The sequence below is a fragment of the Choloepus didactylus genome, chromosome 13 (assembly GCF_015220235.1).
Source record: "Choloepus didactylus isolate mChoDid1 chromosome 13, mChoDid1.pri, whole genome shotgun sequence".
Taxonomy (NCBI): Eukaryota; Metazoa; Chordata; class Mammalia; order Pilosa; family Megalonychidae; genus Choloepus; species Choloepus didactylus.
The window spans coordinates 10,946,546-10,970,023 of NC_051319.1; the positions used below are offsets into that span (position 1 = coordinate 10,946,546).

At 38.1% G+C, this 23,478-nt stretch overlaps 2 protein-coding genes across 2 annotated transcripts in view; one reads left to right on the forward strand and one right to left on the reverse strand.

Moving 5' to 3' along the window:
* The window catches only part of ANKRD31 (ankyrin repeat domain 31), a 247,134-nt gene extending 226,262 nt beyond the window's left edge, over positions 1-20,872 (reverse strand). Inside the window, 1 exon segment of the mRNA XM_037801810.1 lies at positions 20,592-20,872. Within this exon segment, the coding sequence (XP_037657738.1) occupies positions 20,592-20,689 (98 nt within the window). The 5' untranslated portion in view covers positions 20,690-20,872.
* A 176-nt stretch (positions 20,873-21,048) lies between these two features.
* HMGCR (3-hydroxy-3-methylglutaryl-CoA reductase) overlaps positions 21,049-23,478 on the forward strand; it is a 131,740-nt gene continuing 129,310 nt past the window's right edge. Inside the window, exon 1 of the mRNA XM_037801257.1 lies at positions 21,049-21,435. The gene's annotated coding sequence lies outside the window, so the exon portion shown is untranslated. The remainder of the gene's footprint in view (positions 21,436-23,478) is intronic.

Sequence of the window (23,478 nt, forward strand, 5' to 3'; positions counted from 1 at the left end):
TGGCCTGTAGTTTTCCTTACTTGTAGTATCTTTATCTGGTGTTGGTATTAGAGTGATGTTGGCTTCATAAAATGAGTTAACTAGTGTTCCGTTTTCTTAACTTTTTGAAAGAATCTGAGTAGGAATGGAGTCAGTTCTTTTTGAAAATTTTGGTAGAATTCCCCTGTGAAGCCACCTGGCCCTGGATTTTTATTGTAGTAAGTTTTCTGATGACTAATTGGATCTCTTTACTTGTGATTGGTTTGTTGATGTCTTCTATGACGTCTCTGGTCAGTCTAGGATGTTCATGAGTTTCCAGGAGATTATCCATTTCTTCTACATTGTCTAGTTCATTGGCATACAGTTGTTCATAGTATCATCCTATGATTTTTTTTTTAAATTTCTTCGGGATCTGCAGTAATGTCCCCCCTCTCATTGATTATTTTGTTTATTTGAGTCTTCGCTCTTTTTGACATTGTCAGTCTGGATAAAGGTTTGTCAATCTTGTTGATCTTGTCAAAGAACAAACTTTCAGTTTTATTTATTCTCTCTATTGTTTTTTTGTTCTCCATAATTTATTTCTGCTTTAATCCTTGCTACTTCTTTTCTTCTGCTTGCTTTAGGATTAGTTTGCTGATCATTTTCTAGCTTCTTCAATTGTTCCATTAGTTCTTTGATTTTAGTTCTTTCTTCCTTTCTTTCCCAAATTTTATTGAGAGTGTTCACAAACCATACAATTATTCAAAGATCAAAAGTGTACAATTACTTGCCCATGGTACCATCATATAGCTGTACATCTATCATCACAATTAATTTTTTTTTCAATTTTTAGAACATTTTCATTACTTCAGAAAATAAAGACAAAAAAGAAAACTCAAATCCTCCCATACCCCTAACCACCTCCCCCCTCCATTACTGACTCATTGTATTGACATAGTACATTTGTTGCTGTTGATGAAAGAATGTTAAAATACTACTAACTATAGTATATAGTTTGCAATAGGTATATTTTTCCCTATATACACCTGTTCTAGTTTGCTAATGCTGCCGGAATGCAAAACACCATAAATGGATTGGCTTTTATAAATCGGGGTTTATTTGGTTACAGTTACAGTCTTAAGGCCATAAAGTGCCCAAGGTAACAAATCAGCATCGGGTACCTTCACTGGAGGATGGCCAATGGTGTCCGGAAAACCTCTGTTAGCTGGGAAGGCACATGGCTGGTGTCTGCTCCAGAGTTCTGGTTTCAAAATGGCTTTCTCCCAGGACATTCCTCTCTAGGCTGCAGTTCCTTAAAAACGTCACTTTTAGTTGCTCTTGGGGTGTTTTTCCTCTCTTAGCTTCTCTGAAACAAAATCTGCTTTCAGCAGCCATCTTCAAACTGTCTCTCTTCTGCAGCTCTTCTCTCAGCTCCTGTGCGTTCTCTTGCTCTTGGCTGTAGCAAGCTTGCTCCTTCTGTCTGAGCTTATACAGTGCTCTAGTAAACTAATCTAGGCCCATGCTGGATGGGCGGGACTACATCTCCGGGGAAATTATCCAATCAGAGTTATCAAATTCTATCCTAATTGATCTACAGATTCAATGCAATCCAATCAAAATTCCAACAACCTACTCTGCACACTTGGAAAAGCTCGTTATCAAATTTATTTGGAAGGAAAGGGAGCCTCAAATTGCCAAAACATCCTAAAAAAGAAGAACGAAGGGGAAGGACTTACACTTCCTGACTTTAAAGCCTCCTATCAAGCCACAGCAGTCAAAACAACATGCTACTGGCACAAAGACAGACATATTGATCAATGGAATCAAGTTGAGAGTTTGGAAATAGACCCCCAGATCTATGGTCAACTGATTTTAGACAAGGTCCCAAATCCACTGAACTGAGACAGAATAGTATCTTCAACAAATTGGGTAGGGAGAACTGGATATCCATATCTGAAAGAATGAGAGACGACTCCCATCACACATGCCATATACAAATTAACTCAGAGTAGACCAAAGACCTAAATACAAGAACCAGTACCTACCATAAAACTCTTAGAAGATAAGATAAGATGTAGGGAAACACCTTCAAGACCTAGTAATAGGAGGTAGCCTTTTAGATCTAACACCCAAAGCACAAACAATGAAAGAAAAAAGATACATGGGAACTCCTCAAAATCAAATGCCTCTGTGCCTCAAAAGACTTAGTCAGAAAGGTGAAGAGGCAGCCAACTCAATGGGAAAAATATTTGGAAACCATATATCTGATAAGGGACTGATATCCAGCATATATAAAGAAATCTACAACTCAACAACCAAAGTACAAACAATCCAATTATAAAATGTGCAAAAGATTTGAAAAGACATTTTTCCAAAGAGGAAATACAAATGGCTAAAAAAACACATGAAAACAAATGTTCATGTTCATAAGCTATTAGGGAAATGCAAATAAAGACCACAACGAGATACCATCTCATACCAATAAGAATGGCTGCCATTAAACAAACAGAAAACTACAAATGCTGGAGAGGATGTGGAGAAATTGGACCACTTATCCACTGTTGGTGGGAATTTATAATGGTACAGCCACTGTGGAAGACAGCTTGGTGGTTCCTCAGAAAACTAAATATTGAGTTGCCCTACAATCTGGCAATTACACTAATCGATAATTGTTTTAGTTTGCTAATGCTGCAGAATGCAAAACACCAGAGATGGATAGGCTTTTATAAAACTGGGGTTTATTTTGCTACACAGTTACAGTCTTAAGGCCACAAAGTGTCCAAGGTTAACACCTCAGCAATCGGGTACCTTCACCGGACGATGGCCAATGGCGTCCGGAAAACCTCTGTTAGCTAGGAAGGCAGCTGGCATCTGCTCCAAAGCTCCGGCCTCAAAACGGCTTTCTCCCAGGACGTTCCTCTCTAGCAAGCTTGCTCCTCTTCAAAACATCACTCCCAGCTGCACTCAGTTTTCTCCCCCCAAATTAGCTCATTTATATAGCTCCACGGATCAAGGCCCACCCCGAATGGGCGGGGCCACGCCTCCATGGGAACATCTCATCAGAATCATCTCCCACAGCTGGGTGGGGCACATTCCAAGCAAATCCAACCAGCACCAAAACTTCTGCCCCACACAAGACCACAAAGATAATGGCATTTGGGGGACACAATACACTCAAACCGGCACATTCCACCCCCTGGAACCCAAAATGACATTATCTTTCCAAATACAAAATACATTCATTCCATCACAATACCACAAAAACTCAAATCATTTCAGTAACAAAAGTTAAGTACAAAATCCCATCAAAATCAATTTAGGCGTGGTCAGTCCCAAGGCATAATTCCCCTCTAGCTGTGGATCTGTGAACTTAGAACAAGTTACATGCTTCCAATATACAAAGGAGGGACATTCACAGGATAAACATTTCCATTGCCATAAGGAGAAACAGTAAGGAAAACAGGGTTAACAGGAACAAAACAGTTCCTAAAACCCACAGGACAAACTCCATTAGATTTCAAAGTCTGAGAGTCATTAACAGAACGATGTTGCATCCTGGGGCCTGAGAGAGCGGGAGCCTAACCCTTCCTAAGGGCCTTTTCGGCAGCTGTTTCCTCTCCAAATGCTTGGGTGAGTGCTCCAACATATCCACACATTGAGGAGACCACCTTCTCGGCTCCATTCTCCTCAAACCTTGGGACAGCTCCCGGATTCCCTTCTATCTCCGGGGCACAGGCTCAACCCCTTCAGAACAGTGTGGTGGCAGCCAGGCTCTCCCCAATCCCCTGGAAATGTGCTCCACCCTCTTTGGGACCTGAGGTGGCAAAACTCTTCCAGAGCATCAAGGTGGAAGGCCCACCCTTGACCTCCAGGGCAAACTCACCCTTTCCATACATGTGGGCTGCTCCACTCTCCCAGCCCAAGGCCTCTTGACTCCAGACCTCAACCTCCATGGCTCTGTCTTTGAAGAAACTTTTCCTTCAATTTGTTGCTTGTCTTTCTCCTCCAGCCCCAACTGGCAGCGGCTCTGTCTGTAAAGATCTCGCAAAAATTCTGTTGGCTTCGCATGAAGCATGCAGGGGTCAAAGCCATCAGACAATAGGACTTTCCACAAATCCTTTCTGGCTAATTCCATCTCCAATGTTGGCTTGTACTGAAATGGCGGCTGGGTTCCATTTTTGGTTACATCCTCATGTTGGGCTGTAGCTTCTGGAATTCCACCCCCTGGAAGCCCATAATTTTCCAAACCATCAGCTTCTGGTTTCTTTGAACCCAAGAGTTCAGTTCTAAGTTTCTCTCTCTCTGCTTGCATTTTACTATAAGCTGCAAGGAGAAGCCAGGATACATCCTCCACACGTAGTCTGGAGATCTCCTCAGCTTAGTATTCCAGGTTGTCGCTTTCAAATTCTTCCTTCCATCTGACACCAGGACTCAATTTTGCCAAATTCTCTGCCACTTTAAAACAAGGATCGCCTTTCTTCCAGTTTGCAACAACACATTCATTATTTTGGTTCAAGGCCTCGTCAGAAGTACCTTTAGAGTCCATATTTCCACAAACAGTCTCTCCAAAGCAGTTTAGGCCTTTTGTATCAAGCTCCTCACAATTCTTCCAGAATCTTCCCCTTATCCATTTGAAAAGCCGCTCCAACATGTTTGGTATTTGCAAACTCAGCAGCAAAAGCACCCCACTTCTCTGGTACCAAAATCTGTTCTAGTTTGCTAATGCTGCAGAATGCAAAACACCAGAGATGGATAGGCTTTTATAAAATGGGGGTTTATTTTGCTACACAGTTACAGTCTTAAGGCCACAAAGAGTTCAAGGTAACACCTCAGCAATCGGGTACCTTCACCGGACGATGGCCAATGGCGTCCGGAAAACCTCTGTTAGCTAGGAAGGCAGCTGGCATCTGCTCCAAGGCTCCGGCCTCAAAACGGCTTTCTCCCAGGATGTTCCTCTCTAGCAAGCTTGCTCCTCTTCAAAACATCACTCCCAGCTGCACTCAGTTTTCTCCCCCCAAGTTAGCTCATTTATATAGCTCCATCGATCAAGGCCCACCCCGAATGGGCGGGGCCACGCCTCCATGGGAACATCTCATCAGAATCATCTCCCACAGCTGGGTGGGGCACATTCCAAGCAAATCCAACCAGCACCAAAACTTCTGCCCCACACAAGACCACAAAGATAATGGCATTTGGGGGACACAATACACTCAAACTGGCACAGGTATATATCCAGAAGATCTTAAAGCAGTACATGAACAGATATTTGCACACTGAAGTTCACAGCAGCATTATTCACAATTGCCAAAAGATGGAAACAATCCAAGTGTCCTGCAACAGATGAGTGGATAAACAAAATACAGTATCTACATGCGATGGAATATTATACAGCAGTAAGAAGGAATGAGGTCCTGAAACATGTGACAACATGGATGAACCTTGAGGACATAATGCTGAGTGAAATTAGTCAGACACAAAAGAAGAGATATTGTATGATATCACTAACATGAACCGCTAGATAATGTAAAATCAGAGTTTTAAAATGTAGAATATAGGGGACATAGAGATAGACAGAAGCTAGAAAAGGGGGACTGATTAATATGTACAGACTTGTTAACTAGGTTGAACTTAAAGGTATGGGAATGGACAGTGGCGATGATAGCTCATTAATCAGACTGTAAGTATCAGTGCCACATGGAAGGCAAACATGATTGAGAGGGGTTGTTTAAAGTCATGTATCTCACAGATCAGCACTACATATATAAATAAGTTCTTGCATGATCTGCTTAAAATGTATGGCACTTGTACAAAAACTTAACAGAGTGGTATATGGGGAAACCTACCTATAGCATACTATGGACTATATTTAATAGGAATACCTTACTAATACCATACCAATACAAGAGGTAAATAACTGGGGGGAGTGATAAGGGTTATGGGGTGTTTCCAGTTATGGTAATTGTCTAAAATTAAGAGTAATGATGATTGTAAAACTAAATGAGGATAATGTGAGACAGTGATTGCTTATTTTGGACAAAATATTTGCTCTGTGAAATTAGGAACCCCCTACTTAGTAAGTCAAGCCCTCAATCTTGAGGCTTAATCTTATGAAACTTACTTCTGTAAAGAGGAGGCTAGGCCTACCTATAATTATGCCTAAGAGTCATTTACAGAGAACCCCTTTTGTTGCTCAGATGTGGCCTCTCTCTCTCTCTCTAAGCTAAACTCTGCAAATAAATTAATTGCCCTACCCTGTAAATGGGACATGACTCTCAAAGATGTGTCTCCCTGGCGATGTGGGACAGAACTCCCAGGAATGAGCCTGGCCCTGGCATCATGGGATTGAGAATGCCTTCTTGACAAAAAGGGGGAAAAGAAAGGTAACAAAATATGGTTTCAGGGGCTAAGAGATTTCAAATAGATTTGAGAGGCTATCCTGGAGCTTCAGCTAGATATTGCAAAGTGCCAAAGTATGTCAGGGCCCAACCAACAGTATGGCCAAAAAACCCTAAAGAATATCCAGGTCTCTATTTGAGACTCTATAAAAGTTTCACTCACTAAGTTTATTTTTCAGAAAGTTAAAACCTCCAGATTGTTCCTAGGCAAGATGTCCCCAAACCCAGAGGCACCAGTCTCTTCAAGAACATCATCCAGCTGCATCCCCTTTCCCCATCCTGTCGACACCCCTTTTCAATGTGAACAAATTAGAGTGGTCATTGACTAGATATCCCTGAAGACTGAGACAGAGATCAAATGAAAGGGAAGGTTAGCAACAGACAAGATAGGATTTAACAAAGGATTATGACTACTGAATCATTATGTATATACATAATCATTACAAATATATATATATATATATATATATATATATATATATATATATATATAAATCTGGTATATTAGAACAGCTATAAGGAAATAACTGAAATGTGGAACTGTAACCCATACCATACTTTGAAATTTGCTCTATAATTACTTGTTAAACTGTACTTTGAAGGTTATCATTTTCCTATACATATATTTCACAATAAAAATGTTTAAAAAAGAAACATAACAGAAATTATGAGGATGGAAAGCATAAGAGTAGAGATTAAAAATATACTAGAGGCATTCAAGAGCATATTTGAAAAGGCAGAAGAATCAGAAAACTAGAAGACAGGACAATCAAAATCATACAGTCAGAAGTACAGATATCTAAAAGAATGAAAGAGTACCCCTATCTCATACCCTATACTAAAAGTAACTGAAAATGGATTAAAGACCTAAATGTAAAAGTCACTATCATAAAACTCCTAGAAGAAAATGTAGGGAAACATCTTCAAGATCTAGTGATAGGTGGTGGTTACTTAGACCTTAACACCCAAAGCACAAGCAACAAAAGAAAAAATAGATAAATAGCACCTCCTCAAAATTGAATACTTTTGTTTTTCAAAGGATTTTGTCAAAAAGTTGATAAGGCAGCCTAGTCAATGAGAGAAAATATTTGGAAACCACATATCTGATAAGGGTCTGATATCCAGTATATACTAAGAAATCCTACAACTCAACAATAAAAACACAAACAACCCAATTAAAAATGGGCAAAAGATATGAATAGACATTTTTCCAAAGAGGAAATACGGATGGCTAAAAAGCACAAAGATGCTCAACTTCACTAGCTATTATGGAAATGCAGATCAAAACCACAATGAGATATCATTTCACACCTACTAGAATGGCCACTATTAAACGAACAGGACACTACAAGTGTTGGAGAGGATGTGGAGAAACAGGAACACTTATTCACTGCTGGTGGAAGTGTAAAATGGTGCAGCCACTGTGGAAGACAGTTAGCATTTCCTCAAGAAGCCAAGTATAGAACTGCCATATGACCCATTAATCCCACTACCAAGTATATACCCAGAAGAACTAATAACAGGGAAGCAAACAGACATTCACCCATGATGTTCACAGCAGCATTATTCATAATTGCCAAAAGATATAAGCAACCCAAATGTCCATCACCTGATGAATGAATAAAGAAAACGTGGTATATATATACACACATGCACAACAGAATATTATTCAGCAGTAAGAAGGAGTGAATTCCTGAAGCAGGTGATAACATGGATGAACCTTGAGGACATTACATTGAATGAAATAAGTCAGACACAAAAGGACAAATATCATATGATTTCACTACTATGAACTAATTATAGTAAGTAAACTCATAGGCTTAAAATATAGAATACAGGTTATTACGAGATAGAATGAGGGTAGAGAATGAGGAGTGGATGCTTAATGTGTGCAGAATTTGTAACCAGGTGAATTCAAATATTTGGAAATGGATAGAGGTGATGGTAGCACAATATGGTAAGTGTTATGAACAGCACTGAATTATGTGTGTGGTTGTGGTTGAAAGGGGAAGTTTAGGGTCACATATATCACTAGAAGGAAAGCTAGAGAACAAAACATGGGAGTGTATAACAGTGAGCTCTGTGGTGGACGATGAGTGTAATTAATAGTACAAATATAAAAATGTTCTTTCATGAACTAGAGCAAATGTATATCACTATTACAAGGAGTTTTAATAGAGTGGTAAATGGCACAAAAACACCTATTGTAAACATGGACTATAGTTAGTAATATTTTAATATTCTTTCATCAACAGTAACAAATGTACCACATCAATGTTAGGGGTCAATAAGGTACCAGTGCTAAGTGTCCATAATAGGGTAGTATAACAAGTATGAGGTTTTTCTTTTTGGAGTAACGAAAATGTTCTAAAATTGATTGTTGTAATGAACGCACAACTCTGTGATTACACTGAGAACCACTGATTATACACTTTGGATGGACTGTATGATGTGTGACTATATCTCAATAAAACTGCTTTTAAAAAAAAATTAAAAAATTTTTGCATCTCAAATCAGGGAGGAAAGGATGGACTTTTTTTTTTTAATGGTATGGGACAACAATGGAGCCATATGGAAAATAATGTAGTTGGAGACAGACTTCACACTGCACCAGAATTAGTTTCATATGAATGAAAGATATAAATGCTAAAAAATGAAACAAAAAGTACTGGAAGTAACCAAGGAGGAATTCTCCTATAATTATGGAGGAAGGAAGACCCTTGTAATTCTGATACAAAACCCAGAAATACAATTATCAAGATTACAAACACCCATACTCTTAGACACAGCATTTCCACTGTTAAGAAATAATTTTACATATATACTAAATTATTTTTAATTATAAAATATATCTGGAGGGATAAAGAGGAAAATAAATACTTTGATTGTCTGTGGGAAAGAAAACTGAATGGATGAGGGGACAGAGATGAAAGGAAGATTTTTTACTGTTTACCCTTTAAGATTATTTTTTTTTTAAATTCTGAACCATTTAAATATATTATCTATTCAAAAGACTGTAGAAAATGTGGACAATAAAGGAACAGATAAGTAAGAAGACAGTAATCTACCTATCTTAAGACTTTGGTAAGTTTGCTTCCAGCTTTCTTTCCATAAAGTCTTGTAAGTGTGTGTGTGTGTGTGTGTGTGTGTGTGTGTGTGTGTACACCTAGAAATTCTTTTACAAAATTTGAATCAACCTATACAAAGTTCTGGAAACTACATTTTTCATTTAACGCTATATTTAAACATTTACAATGTTATAAAAATGCTTTTCCAAACCATTCAACATTGATAATACTCCATTTCAAGATACATCATAACTTATTTAAGCATTATGTAATTAAGATATTTAGTTTTAATTTTTCATTATTTCAAATAACTCTGAGATAAATTTCCTTATTTAAAACACTTGGTTTTTTTTAAAAAAATATTATTACTATTTTCTTAAGAGAGGAGTCAGGATTATTTTTAATCCTAAAAGGAAAATGAAGAAAGTGGGACCCCCAAAAATTACTTATCCATATTCAATCAGCAAATGAAGTGAAAATAGAGCCTTGATTTCCTGTTTCTTAGTGAAATAGTAATCTCTAAACTACATTAATAACTAATACCCAGAAAGTCACTAACTACTTGGATGAAGGATTTCAATAAGAAAATAAGATAACTTTTAAATACTGGAAAACTGAAATGCTGGGAAATATTTACTATAGAAGAGGGAGAGAAAAATTAGCTGGCTGGGTTAAAAGGAAAAATTTCAGGCAAAATATGATTGAAGATTTGAAACAGTTTTCACTGCTTTGTTAAAAGTACAGTGAAATTTTTAATGACAATTAGAGTTTCAGCTTTTATATGTTATCAACATTTTAACAGGACAGAGTAATGTCATGCTGAGCCTTGGATTCACAAAAATCTAATATATTTTTTCAGTGTGATAGTTCTAAAAATATTACCTGGCACCATTCTGCTTTAATCAGTGACATGTCCTCTATATTGGCATAGATCCTAACCAAAAATGTTGCTTCCTTTAGCTTATTTATTAATAATTAATTCCATGTCTCCTTGTACTTTGCTTTCTGTTCCTCCCTTCCCCCAAGTATACTGTAATATCCTTTGACACAGGTATTTTCTAGCTAGACAATTCATATTAAAAGAGTACTGGTCTCTTCTTGAGGTATAGAATCAACATCCATCTTGAAGGCTGATTATGTTGAATTAAACTTTTATTGTATGCAATTATAATGTTCAGACGACAAGATTTCACCTGAATATATACACAAATCATATAAATTGAGCTAACTTATAAGGTGATTCTTTATAATGTATTGAATAGGATTAACTTGGAATAGATTCCTTATTGTTATTGAGCAGTTAACTTTCCAGAGGCTGAGTAAAAAGTTCTCGGGAGCATATAAGAGAAATGAATCCTGCCTCTTAGAAGACAAAACACAAAAAAGCAAAACCCTATAAGTCAGCAACCAGAATTTTTGCAGAGGATTAGTAGTAATACCTAGAGTCACAACAAGTATTGGATGTATCCTGGAACAAGGTTCCTAACGGCAGAGCTAGGACCAAGTTCGGGCTCTCAAAGAGTATTTTTTTTTTTTTTTTTAAATACACAGATAACACTAGGCTTCCTACTTTGAAAGCTTTGCTTTTTCTGGTACCAAAGGTTGCCAAACTCTCTCAATTTTTAGCAAAAAGATCCTAGTAACTGCAAATGTTTCTGAAAGATTTAGCTATGGGAAACTGTATAATGTTCTGCCTGTTGGTCTACTAGGACCTGTGCTCTTCATTCCAATCAGAGTTGGAAGCTTGTGCATGAAAAGTCAGAATGAAATTCATACAAAAAAAGCAAAGATGAAGAAGACAAAACAGTGTGATTGTGAAGACCTTGTGGATCACACCCCCTTTATCTAGTGTATGGATGAGTAGAAAAATGGGAATAAAAACTAAAGGACAAATGGGGTGGGATGGGGGATGATTTGGGTGTTCTTTTTTCACTTTTATTTTTTTATTCTTGTTCTGGTTCTTTCTGATGTAAGGAAAATGTTCAGAGATAGATTGTGGTGATGAATGCATAACTATGTTATCATACTGTGGACAGTGGATTGGTGTGCGAATGTATTTCAATAAAACTGAATTTAATAAAAAAAAAAGTTAATGTGAAGCAAAAAAAAAAAAAAAAAAAGAAGACAAAACAAAAAACACTGCTATTTAGCCCCAGCTCTGCTTAGACTCAGACAGTATTTTTATGCCAAAAAGAGAAGTGAACACTAATTTTTAACCTTGGTCTGAAGAAATGATATTTCTATGGCACTGTAGAAGAGTACTGGCAAATGAATCAGAGAAAGAGACAGAGAGAGAGAGAGAGAGAGAGAGAGAGAGAGAGAGAGAGAGAGAGAGAGAGAGAGAGAGGGAAAGATTGGTCAGCCAAGACAGAGTAAACCATCTACAGCCCTCTCTCTCCATTCATTCTATCATCTCCACTCTACTCACTCAAAAAAACTCTGGAAAGAATATAGAAAATAACTATCTGAGAACTCAGAAAAGTAAACAATAGCAGGTTGACTGGAGACGGAAGTCAAAACATGAATGATGACCTTTAACAGGGGTGAGATAAATGGTTTTGTTTTGTCCGTTTTTGTCTCCAAGCTTTAATCCAATAACAGGTCAAGTTCTGAAACTGTGTGGAGGATGCTAACAGCAAAAACTCCAAAAGAAACCTACTATTACTGTCGATAGGTCCGGCCTCCTCAAGAAATGCAGAGAGATAATAGCAGCCTCTGAGGCCTTGAAGAAAACCAACCCGCAGCAGAAAGATAACAGCAGCCTCCGAGGCCTTGACGGAAACCAGTTTACGGCAATAAGAGATTAACCCCCCATCCAGGACTGGCATCAACTAAAAACTTTTTGCTACAAACTTTTCTTCCTTCTCCTCCTCCCTCCACAGGTTCCAACACGCGCGAACCTGCCTATATAACGCATTCTCCCTGCCACGGCCGGTGCAGACGCCACTTTGTGCGCTGCCCAGGCGGGCTCCTTTACACTCGCAGAATAAACGCTTTTGCCAGAACTGCTCAGCTGTCTTTCTGCTCTGGCGATCGGGGATACCTTTCAACTATCCAGAAGACTCAGACAAGGAGCCCCTGCATGCCAAAGGATATGGAGAGATTTTCTTGGTTTTCTTAATATTTTTTTTCTCTCTTTTATCTCCCAGCCCTGTGGCCCAAAGGCCAGACCCAGCGTCATAACTGCTGCCATCACCCGTAGCAATACCGCACTTAAACCCAAGAAAAAGATCTGTCTCATTTTAGCTGGAGGAACTGGAAAAAGGAGACTGTGTTGACTAAAGAGTGTGGGGAGAATCCACCTTATTTTTTCTATGTGTCTCTTCTTAACATTTTTTCCTGAAGATGGCCCCAGTTGCAAAGAACTGCTCAGCAGGACAGAAGGCTAACCCAGCTTTCTGGTCAGATGAACAAGAACGTGGGGTGGGGTGGGGTGGGGTGGGGTGGGAATCCTGAAGAGCAGAGAGCTGGAAAAGGGAATGCACCTAATTTTTTTGCATGATCCAACATAAATCCAGGCTCAACCCCAGGCTGTCCACATGTGAAACAGTCCTAAAGAAGCATAAAAAAGGCTTAGAGAACAGAACTATGACAGTAACTACTGCTCAAGTACCATATTAACTCCTCAGCGGTACATGCAGCAGGCAGACTCAAACAGCAAAGCAAAGATTCTGAAAACTGGACTGACATTGTAACCACCAATAGAAAGCAAAACAAAACTTGCAGTCTGAACCTTACTAGATAGTCTGTCAAAGCGAACAAACATTGACACTCTTCAGAGAATGTGAATAGGACCAAGAGTCCACAACATGATATTCAGAATGTCCAAGATTCAATTCAGAATTACTTAACATGCAAAGAATCAGAAAAAATCTGATCATTTCTCAAGGGAAAAAAAGACAATGAGCAAATGCCAACACCATGATGCCCAGATGTTGGAATTTGTTCTAGTTTGCCAATGCTGCCACAATGCAAAACACCAGAGATGGATTGGCTTTTATAAAAGGGGATTTATTTGGTTACACAGTTACAGTCTTAAGGCCATCAAGTGTCCAAGGTAACACATCAGCAATTGGGTACCTTCACTGGAGGATGGCCAATGGTGTCCAGAAAACCTCTGGCTGGGAAGGCATGTGGCTGCTCCAAAGTTCTGGTTTCAAAATGGCTTTCTCCCCAGACATTCCTCTCTAGGCTGCAGTTCCTCAAAAATGTCACTCTTAGTTGCACTTGGGATATTTGTCCTCTCTCAGCTTCTCCGGAGCAAGAGTCTGCTTTCAACAGCCGTCTTCAAACTGTCTCTCATCTGCAGCTCCTGTGGTTTCTTCAAAGTGTCCCTCTTGTCTGTAGCTCCTCTTCAAAACATCACTCACAGCTGCACTGAGTTCCCTCTGTCCGTCAGCTCATTTATATGGCTCCAGTGATTCAACTTAGACCCACCCTGAATGGGCGGAGCAACACCTCCATGGAAATTATCCAATCAGAGTCATCACCCACAGCTGGGTGGGGCACATCTCCACAGAAACATTCAAAGAATTATAATCTAATCAACACTGATAACGTCTGTCCACACAAGATTACATCAAAGATAATGGCATCTGGGGGACACAATACATTCAAACCAGCACAGAATTATAAGGCAAAGACTTTAAAACTGATATTATAACCATTCCCCACGAGGTAAAGACGAACACTCAAATGACTGGAAAGACTAAAGTTTTCAACAGGGAAATAAAAACCATGAAACTATAAAAAATTTTAGAAGAGAAAAATTACAATATCTGAAATTTAAAATTTATGGAATGGTCTCAATAACAAAATAGAAATGACATAGGAAAGAGCAAGTAAAATGAAGATCGATTTTAGAAATTATACAGTCTAAAGAATTGGGGAAAAAGAGATTAAAAAATTTAATAGAGTCTCAAGGACCTGGGAGATGATATCAAAAGGTCTAACATCTATGTCATTGAAATCTCAGAAAGAGAAGAGAAAGAGACTGGTGCAGAAAAAATTTTTGAAGAAATTATGGCTGTAAACTTGCAAAATTTTGTGAAAGACATAAATTTACAGATTAAAGCAGCTCAGTGAGTGAACCCAAAACAGAAAAAACACACAAAAAATCATGTCCAGAGAAATCATAATCTAACAGTTCAAAATCAAAGATACAAAAAAAATTTTGAAAGGAGACACAGAAATAAGACATATTTCATGAGGGAACAGTGATTCAAACCACTGCAGATTTCTCATCAAAAACCACGGGGGGCAGTGGGGGAAAATGCGGAAGTGTTGGGCTTCCTCACCTTGATTGTTGCTGATGTTCTCACAAACACTGAGGACTGGCAGTTTGGTATACTGAGCCCTGTATCATGGTGCTTGCCCTTATGGAGCACATTATATTGCAAAGGAGAGGCTAAACCTGCTTACAACTGTGCCTAAGAGTCTCCCCCTGAGTACCTCTTTGTTGCTCAGATGTGGACCTCTCTCTCTAGTTAACCCAACTTGGCAGGTGAAATCACTGCCCTCCCCGCCATGTGGGACCTGACTTCCAGGGGTGTAAATCTTCCTGGCAACGCAGAATGACTCCCGAGGATGAATCTGGACCCGACATCGTGGGATGAAGAACATCTTCTTGACCAAAAGGGGGATGTGAAATGAAACAAAATAAAGTTTCAGTGGCTGAGAGATTCCAAATGGAGTGGAGAGGTCACTCTGGTGGGTACTCTTATGCACTATACAGATAATTCTTTTTAGGTTTTAATGTATTAGAATAGCTAGAAGTAAATACCTGAAACTGTTGGACTGCAACCCAATGGCTTTGACTCTTGAAGATGATTGTATAACAATGCACCTTACAAGAGGTGACAGTGTGATTGTGAAAGCCTTGTGGATCACACTCCCTTTATCCAGTGTATGGATGGATGAGTAGACAAATGGGGACAAAACTAAATGAAAAATAGGGTGGGGGGATGATTTGGGTGTTCTTTTTTACTTTTATTTTTTTATTCTTATTTTTACTTTTTCTGGTATAAGGAAAATGTTCAAAAAATAGATTGGGGTGATAAATGCACAACTATATGATGATACTGTGAACAGCTGATTGTACACCACGGATGACTGTATGATATGTGAATATATCTCAATAAAACTGAATTTTAAAAAAAACCACACCTTTCTGAAGACCACAAAAAAACAAAACAAAACAAACAAACAAAAACATGGGGGCCAGAAGACAGTGGAATAACATCTTTAAATGTTGAAAGAAAAGAACTGTCAACCCAGAATTCCATATTCAGTGAAAACATCCTTTAGAAATGAAGGTAAAATAGTAACATTCTTAGATGAAGGAAAACCTAAGAGAATTTTTTACTAACAGAACCTGTTCTAAAAGAAAAGACAGAGGAAATTCTTCAGGCTGAAGAGAGATGATACTAGAGAAAAACCTAAAACTCCAGGAATTGAGGAAGAACAACAGAATGGTAAAAATTTTTTCTTGTTACTTTCTTCAAAATATGTATGACTATGAAAGCAAAAATTATAATATTGTATGGGGGCGTTCAATGTATGTTGATGTAAAATACATGATATTATAAATAAAGACAGGAGGAAAAGGGGACCTATATAATTGTAAAGCTTCAATGATTTACCTCAAAGGTAAAATAATAACTCTAAATTAGAATCCCTAGAACAACCACTTTAAAAATACAAAGGAATATAGCCCCCAAACCAAGAGATAAAAATGGAATTCTAAAAAATACTCAAATAATCCCAAAAAAGGCAGGAAAGGAGAAACAGAAGAACAAAAAACAGAGGACAAAACAGAAAATAATAAAGTGGTAAAACTGAATCCAACTATGTCAATAATTACAGTAAATGTAGACAGTTTTACACCAATTAAAACACAGAGAAAGTACTACTAAAAAACTAGATCCAGCCAAAAACTGTCTAAAAATATTTACTTTAAATATAATGTTATAGAAAAGTTACAAGCAAAAGGATGGGAAAATATATACCATGAAAACATGAATCAAAAGAAAGCTGTAGTAGCTATTTTAATATCAGACAAAGCAGACTTCAGATCAAGAAAAATTACCAGGGATAAAGAGGAATATCATATAATGATAAAAGGGTAAATTCACCAAGAAGACAAAACAATGCTAAACATCTATGCATCTAACAGCAAACTATCAAAACTCAATCAAGAAAAATAGATAACCTGAATAGACTTATATCTATTAAAGAAATAAAATTTGTGGTTAATAACTTTCCATTAAAGGAAACTCCAGGCCCAGACGGTTTCACTGGCAAATCACACCAAATTTTTAAGGAAGAAATAATACCATTTCTATACCATCTCTTCCAGAAAATAGAATAGGAAATACTTCTCAGATCATTTTATAAGGCCAGTATTATCCTGATATTAATGCCAGACAAAGAACAGAAAATAACACACCAATCTCCTTCATGAATATAGGCACAAAAATCCCCAAGAAAATACAACAAATCACATCCAGTAATACATTAAAAAGCTAAAACATCACAGAAAATTTGGGTTTATCCTGGGAAAGCAAGGCTGATTCAATATTCAAAAATTAATCAATGTAATTTATCCTACTGACAGGCTAAAGAAGAAAAATCACATGACCATCTCTAATAGGGCAGCATTTGACAAAATACAACATCCATTCCAGATAAAAACTCTAAAATACTAGGAACAGAAGGGAAATTCCTTAACCCAATAAAGGGCATCTACAAACAACCTACACTTTACATCATACTTAATGGTGAAAGACAATGCTTTCTTTCTAAGATTGGAACCAAGGCAAGAAAGAATATCTGCTCTAACCATTCCTTTTCAATATCATATCGCAAGTTGTAGACAGTGCAATAAAGCAAGAAAAACAAAAGGAAGAAGTAAAACTGCCGCTATTCACAGATGGCTTTGTCTACACAGAAAATCAAGAAATACACAAAAAACACTTCTAGTATTGATTAGTTTAACAAGGTCTCAGGACACAAGCTGAATACAAAAATCTATTGTTTTTCTGTATACCAACAATGAATAAGTGAAAATAGAAATTTAAAAAGCAGTACTATTTACAATAGCACCAAAAAATTAAACAGATATAAATATATCAAAATATATGCAAAACAGTTATGCTAGAAACTACTCAATACTGATGAAAGAAATCAAAGACCTAAATGGAGACAGGTACTGTGTTCATGGATTTGAAGATTCGATATGGTTAAAGTGTCAATTCTTCCCAAATATGCAATCTCAATAAAAATTGCAGTGGAGTTTTTTATGTAGATATTTATAAGCTGATTCTAAAATTTATATGTAAAGACAAATGAATTAGAATATCCAAAAAATTTTTGAAAAGGAAGTGAGAAGATGCACATTACGGGATTTCAAGACTTAGTATAAAGCTACAGTAATCAAGACAGGGTAATATTCGTATAAGGATACACATAGGTCAATGGAACAGAAATAGACCCACACAAATATGGTCAATGATTTTTGAGAACAGTGCACGAACAATTCAATGGAAAAAGAATATTTACAACAATTGGACATCCATATGCAAAAAGATGAACCTTATTAACCTATAGATCTTACCATACCCAAAATTAATACAAACCTATGTAAAATGTAAAACTCTAGAACTTCTACAAGAAAACACAGGAGAAAATCTTGGTGACCTTGAATTAGACAAAGAGTTCCTAGATACGACTCCAAAAAACATGATCCACAAAAGAAAAAAATTATAAAAGAAAAAATTTTAAACTTTCACTCTGTAAAAGACGTTGCTAAGACTTGAAAAGACAAACCATAGACTCGGGAAAAATATTTGCAAATCACATATCTGACAAAGGACTTGGATCCGGAATATTAATACCAGACAAAGAATAGAAAATAACGCACCAATAACACACCTTTTTATATATAAAAGATACATAAAAAACTCATTGACAAAAAAATAAAAACAGGGCAATAGATTTGAACAGACAATTCACCAAAGAAGATATATAGACAGCAAATAGTATATGAAAAGATGTTTGACATCATTAGCCATTAGGGAAATGCAAATTGAAGTCCCAACAAAGATACCAATTAAAATAGCTACAAATTTAAAAACAAACAAAAACCAATATACAAAGTACTGGCCAATATGAAACAACTGGGAATCTCATCTATTATTGGTGGGAATACAATATGGTACAGCACTTAAGAAAATTGTTTGGAAACAAACTTACCATTGACTTAGCAACCCCACTCCTATATTTATCCAAGAGAAATGCAAATTTAGGATAATATAAAAACCTGTAAGCAAAGATTTACAGGAGCTTTATTCTTAATTGGCAAAACCAGAAACCCATGTCCTTCAACTGGTTAATGGATAAACTGTCATACATCTATACAATGGAATACTACTCAACAGTAAAAGGAATACTACTCAACAGTAAGAAGGAACAGATTATTGATACATGGCACAACCATGGATGAATCTCAAATGCATTATGTTAAGTCAAAGAAGCCAGACTCAGAAGACTATAAACTGTATGATTACATTTTTATAACATTCTGGCAAAATAGTGATGGCAAGTAGATCAGCGGTTTCTAAGTGTAGGGAGGATTTGATTGCAAAGGGGCAGCACAAGGAGTATTCTGGGGGGTGATGGAACCATTCTGGAACTTGATTGTGGTAATGTTTATGACTCTATGCATTTGTCAAAATGCAACCAGTACACCAAAAGAGTGAATTATTACCATGTATGTATGGGCATGTGTATATATATGTACGTGAATATATACATTATATGAATGTGTGTGTCTATCAATATCATTATCTATCTGTATACAAATAAACCAGAAATCTGGGTATCTTCCTTTACTTGCTATCCTTCCCTCACCCTCCATATCTAATTAACCATCACCTCCTACCAAATACACTTTCTAAATATTTCTCAAATCTCCCCGTTTCCCCTCCATTCCCAGTGTCAGTTCTGTTGAGCCCTCATCATTTTAGTCTGTTAATATTATTTTGATCCCAAACCTAATCTCTACAGTTTTGCTTTGTAAGATGTGATCCTCTGCTTTAACTGCACCAGCTTTAACCTGGAAGCTTGTTGAAATGCAGATTTCAGGCCCCAGCCCAGATTTCCTGAATTGCAATCCACATTTTAACAAGATTCTGGAGTGATTCATAGTGCATTAAAATTAAAATTTGAAAAGCCCTGGCCTAGAGCATGCCAAAGTGAACTAAAATCTGACTATGCTTCTGCTTCATTCAAAATCTTACAAGTACTTTCCCAGGACCTATGTAGAATATATGAGGCCTTACATGACCTCACTATAACTGCTTCTATAGGCTCATTTTTCACCATTCCCCACCTCAGATTTTACACTTCAGTAAGACTTTACTGTTTATACATAGCAACATACATGACAAAATGCACCTAGAACGCACCTCCTCTTCTTTATCTGGCTATTCCTAACCTACACTCCAGCCTCTGGTCAGGAGTCAACCCTAGCAAATTCTGACAACCACCTAGGTTGAGTGAGAGTCCCTCTAGGGTCCTATACCATTTTGAACATACCTCCATTGCTGGATTTCCCACATCATCTTGAAATTATGTATCTTTCTCAAGGTCACAGGCCTTGTCTTTTCCTTGCCTCTAACACAGAGAACATGTTCAAGAAAGGTTTTGATGAACTAAACTACTGACTTTCCAATTATTCTAACACTATCCATTTCCGGTTTGGTAGTAACTAGTTCGCCCATCACACATTCTGTCCTTGAAAGAAATTCTGTTAACCATCTCCTAGACCCGCTAGCTGCAAGCGGCTTGAAGCAAAATGCATTTGAGGCGGTTGGCTTGTGCAAAAGAACACAGAAGACCCAGTCCAATGGAAAAGGCTTTTGAAAAACTGACATAAAGCCACTGATTAGAAACCTCATTTTTTTCCCTCTAAGTTTAGGGAGCAAGTGGTCTTGTTTCTTTACAAGTTCTTAGCTCAGGCACGACTCCCCCGCTTGGCTCTCACCCTGCCCTCATGCGTCCTGAGGCTAACAAATTCTACTCAGAACTCTGTCTCAGAGAGCTACTCCCCGGCTAGTACCCAGGCCTGGGTGCGCGAGAATTCAGGCGCTCCAGCGCTTACGGCGGTCACCTTCTCCAGGGCAGCTCCTCTTCTTCCAGGTCGCTCTCCGTCACCGACCCCTCTATCACGGTTTCATCACTGTCTGAGACCTGGACGCCTTCCTCCATCTTCACCTCGCACTTGGAGTCTTTTTCCCCCTCTTTCCCTAATTCCTCTCTATCCTTCCCACCCCCTTAAAATAAAAAGGATGTTCCGAGGGGGCTAAAAATAATAAACTCCTGGCAGGGAGCTTCGCCTAGCCAGGAAACCTGAGAGAGCGCGGAGAGCGCGCGAAAAGGCCACGCGGGCAGCTAGTTCTTCGTCTCCAAGGCGGAGTCGTCGTCTAGGAGGCAGTTCCGGTTCGCGGCTCGCCTCTCGCGGCCGGCAGAGGGCAGCCGCCGGCCAGAAGTCTGAGCCGCGCGTTGGATCCGCTTGCTGCGTGTGGCTCCACCCCGCACCGAACTCCCGAGGCCGGAAGTCACCGGCGGTAACTACCCGCCGGTGGTAAGTTTCCCGGCCGCCGCCGGTTTGGCCGCTACCGGTTTCCTCTCTTCATTCGCTGGTCGGAGGTGGGAGGACCAGAGATGCGGCCGCGGGGACCAGGAGGGCAGCCGTGCCGCAGACAGAACGCAGGTACACGTCATTTGCAGGGACGGAGACCTGCGTCAGGTCACCCGCAATACTGGAACGTCAAGCGTGAGACCTAAACCTGGAGAGAGGCGTTAGGTCCAGCCAGACCCAGCTGCCCAGTCTCTCCGCCATTCCGAATTTGTGAGCCGGTTGTCACCTTAGACCCGAGGAGTGCTTTACAGTCCACTGAATGCTTCCTGTCTCCGTAATCCCTTTGTCACCCCATCATCAAGTGTCCCCTCAGGTAGGCGAAACGTATTTTTATCAGTAGGTTTTAGATCAGGATTGGTATTTAGAGAGGCCACGTGAGAGGAAGATTCAGTCCAAACAGAGCTCCTTCCGCGCAGCAAGTGTTTTGAATTCACCTTGAAATCTCTGGCGCCTCGCACTTAGTAGGTATTTAAAGGTATCCATTGAGTAAATGGATGGAACTAGGGTTATGTGACTCCCAAATCCAGTGCACTTTTCACTGCGTAGAGTGGCGCTGTCGTTATGGTTATTATTTTAGGTTATATTTCAAGCACAGTTTAAAACAGTTGGTCAGTAGATGCCTTTTAAAGTTATCGAGTAGGTAGTGGAAAAGAATCAGTTATTTTTGAATTTTCAGTTTCCCTTTTATTTTATTAGAGAGAGGTTACCAAAGTTCAAAACATAAAGAACAGCCGAGATGATCCTCATAAATCCCAGTGTGATTTTAAAAGAACCTTTTCTTATAAAAGAGGTTTCAGTGCAGGATAGAGGTGAAAGAATGGACAGATCCTGTGTTAGGAATCTAGGCTGCAAATAACAAAAAATACAATTCAAATTGGTTTAAGCAGATTAAAAAGAATGAGGTGAGTCATGTAACTGAACCATCTGGGAGTACCAGAACCTTTCAGCTGTGGTAAGAGCTAGATACTCAAACAATGTTGAAAGGAAATATAGTTCATCTTTCCTTTGAATTAGCTTCATTTGTAGGTAGTTTCTCTTTAAGTGGATGTCAGGATGGTCACTAGGGATGCCCCCGAATTAAAACACCATTCTCTGTATATGGCCAAATTGTGTTATTCATCTTCAGCTTAGGCCTTCGCCTTTGGAAGGCAGAAAAGCCAAATGGCTTCTTCAGCTTTACTTCTAACATCCTTATCCTTGTGACATCACTATCCATGATCAATGATTAGGTCATATGTAGTTACCGTAAAATCAGTGTAACGATGGTAATACATACAAACAAGATATATTATTGAGATTTATTGTTAATTTCTAAATAGCCACTTTAAAGTATAAGAAAGTTTGGAATCTAGATGTAACTTGGAATGAAAATCTCTATGTTTTTTATATGATGAAGTTCTATTTATTAGTGTAATGATTAATGATGATTGTGAAAGCTGTTAATTTCATATTCAAGAACAACTTTCAAATAGACAGAAACACATCAAATATGTAAAAATCCAATACTTAATTAAAAAATAATAATTGGCTAATTTGGAGATTGCTAGGTACTACTCATTATCCTACAAATTAATAAAGGGTAAAAAAAAAATACAGCATTAACCTTGCCTTTTGTACACAATCTGTATATCAGGGTAACCAAAGAGTTGGTGAGGGAAAACAACTTCTTTATAGAAAAATCATAGCTAACAAATACATTAAGTGTGATAGAATTAGACAAAACACCATTTTGTAGATCATGGAACAATGGATATGGGCAATCATCATCAATTGCTACTAAAATCATTAGATAAAAAGCTGATGGGAAATTTTATAATGGATGGACCAGACTGACAACACTTAAACCTGCTGATCATTTTTACCACTAAAAGTAAAACAACCAGATATTCCTCCTGGCATGATACAATAGGGGTACTTGGCACTACCTATAATGTATTCTAGACACCCCCCCCACACACACACAAAAGTTAAAAACCTGAATCTAAATAAGCCTCCAGATCTAACTCTTAGTTATAGAAAATATGGAGGGTAGATGAATCCGTTAACACCATGAGGTAAAATAAACCAAATCCAAAATGAGAAATTCTACAGGGCAAATAACTTGGTTTCTTTCAATAATTAAATGTCATGGGATAAAAAGAAGAGAGTGGCAAATCTTTTAGGTTGAAGATGACTAAAGAAGAAAAAAATTTTCAAGTAGTTAAAAAGGAAAATAGGTTGTTAATAGAAATGCTAATATAGAGTATGTTAGCCAGGAAACCTTGAAAAGAGCATTATATCTTTTTAAACCCGAAAATACTTGGAAAAATAATATTAATACAAGACAGAAGAAAATGAAGTTAGATTATATCAAAAT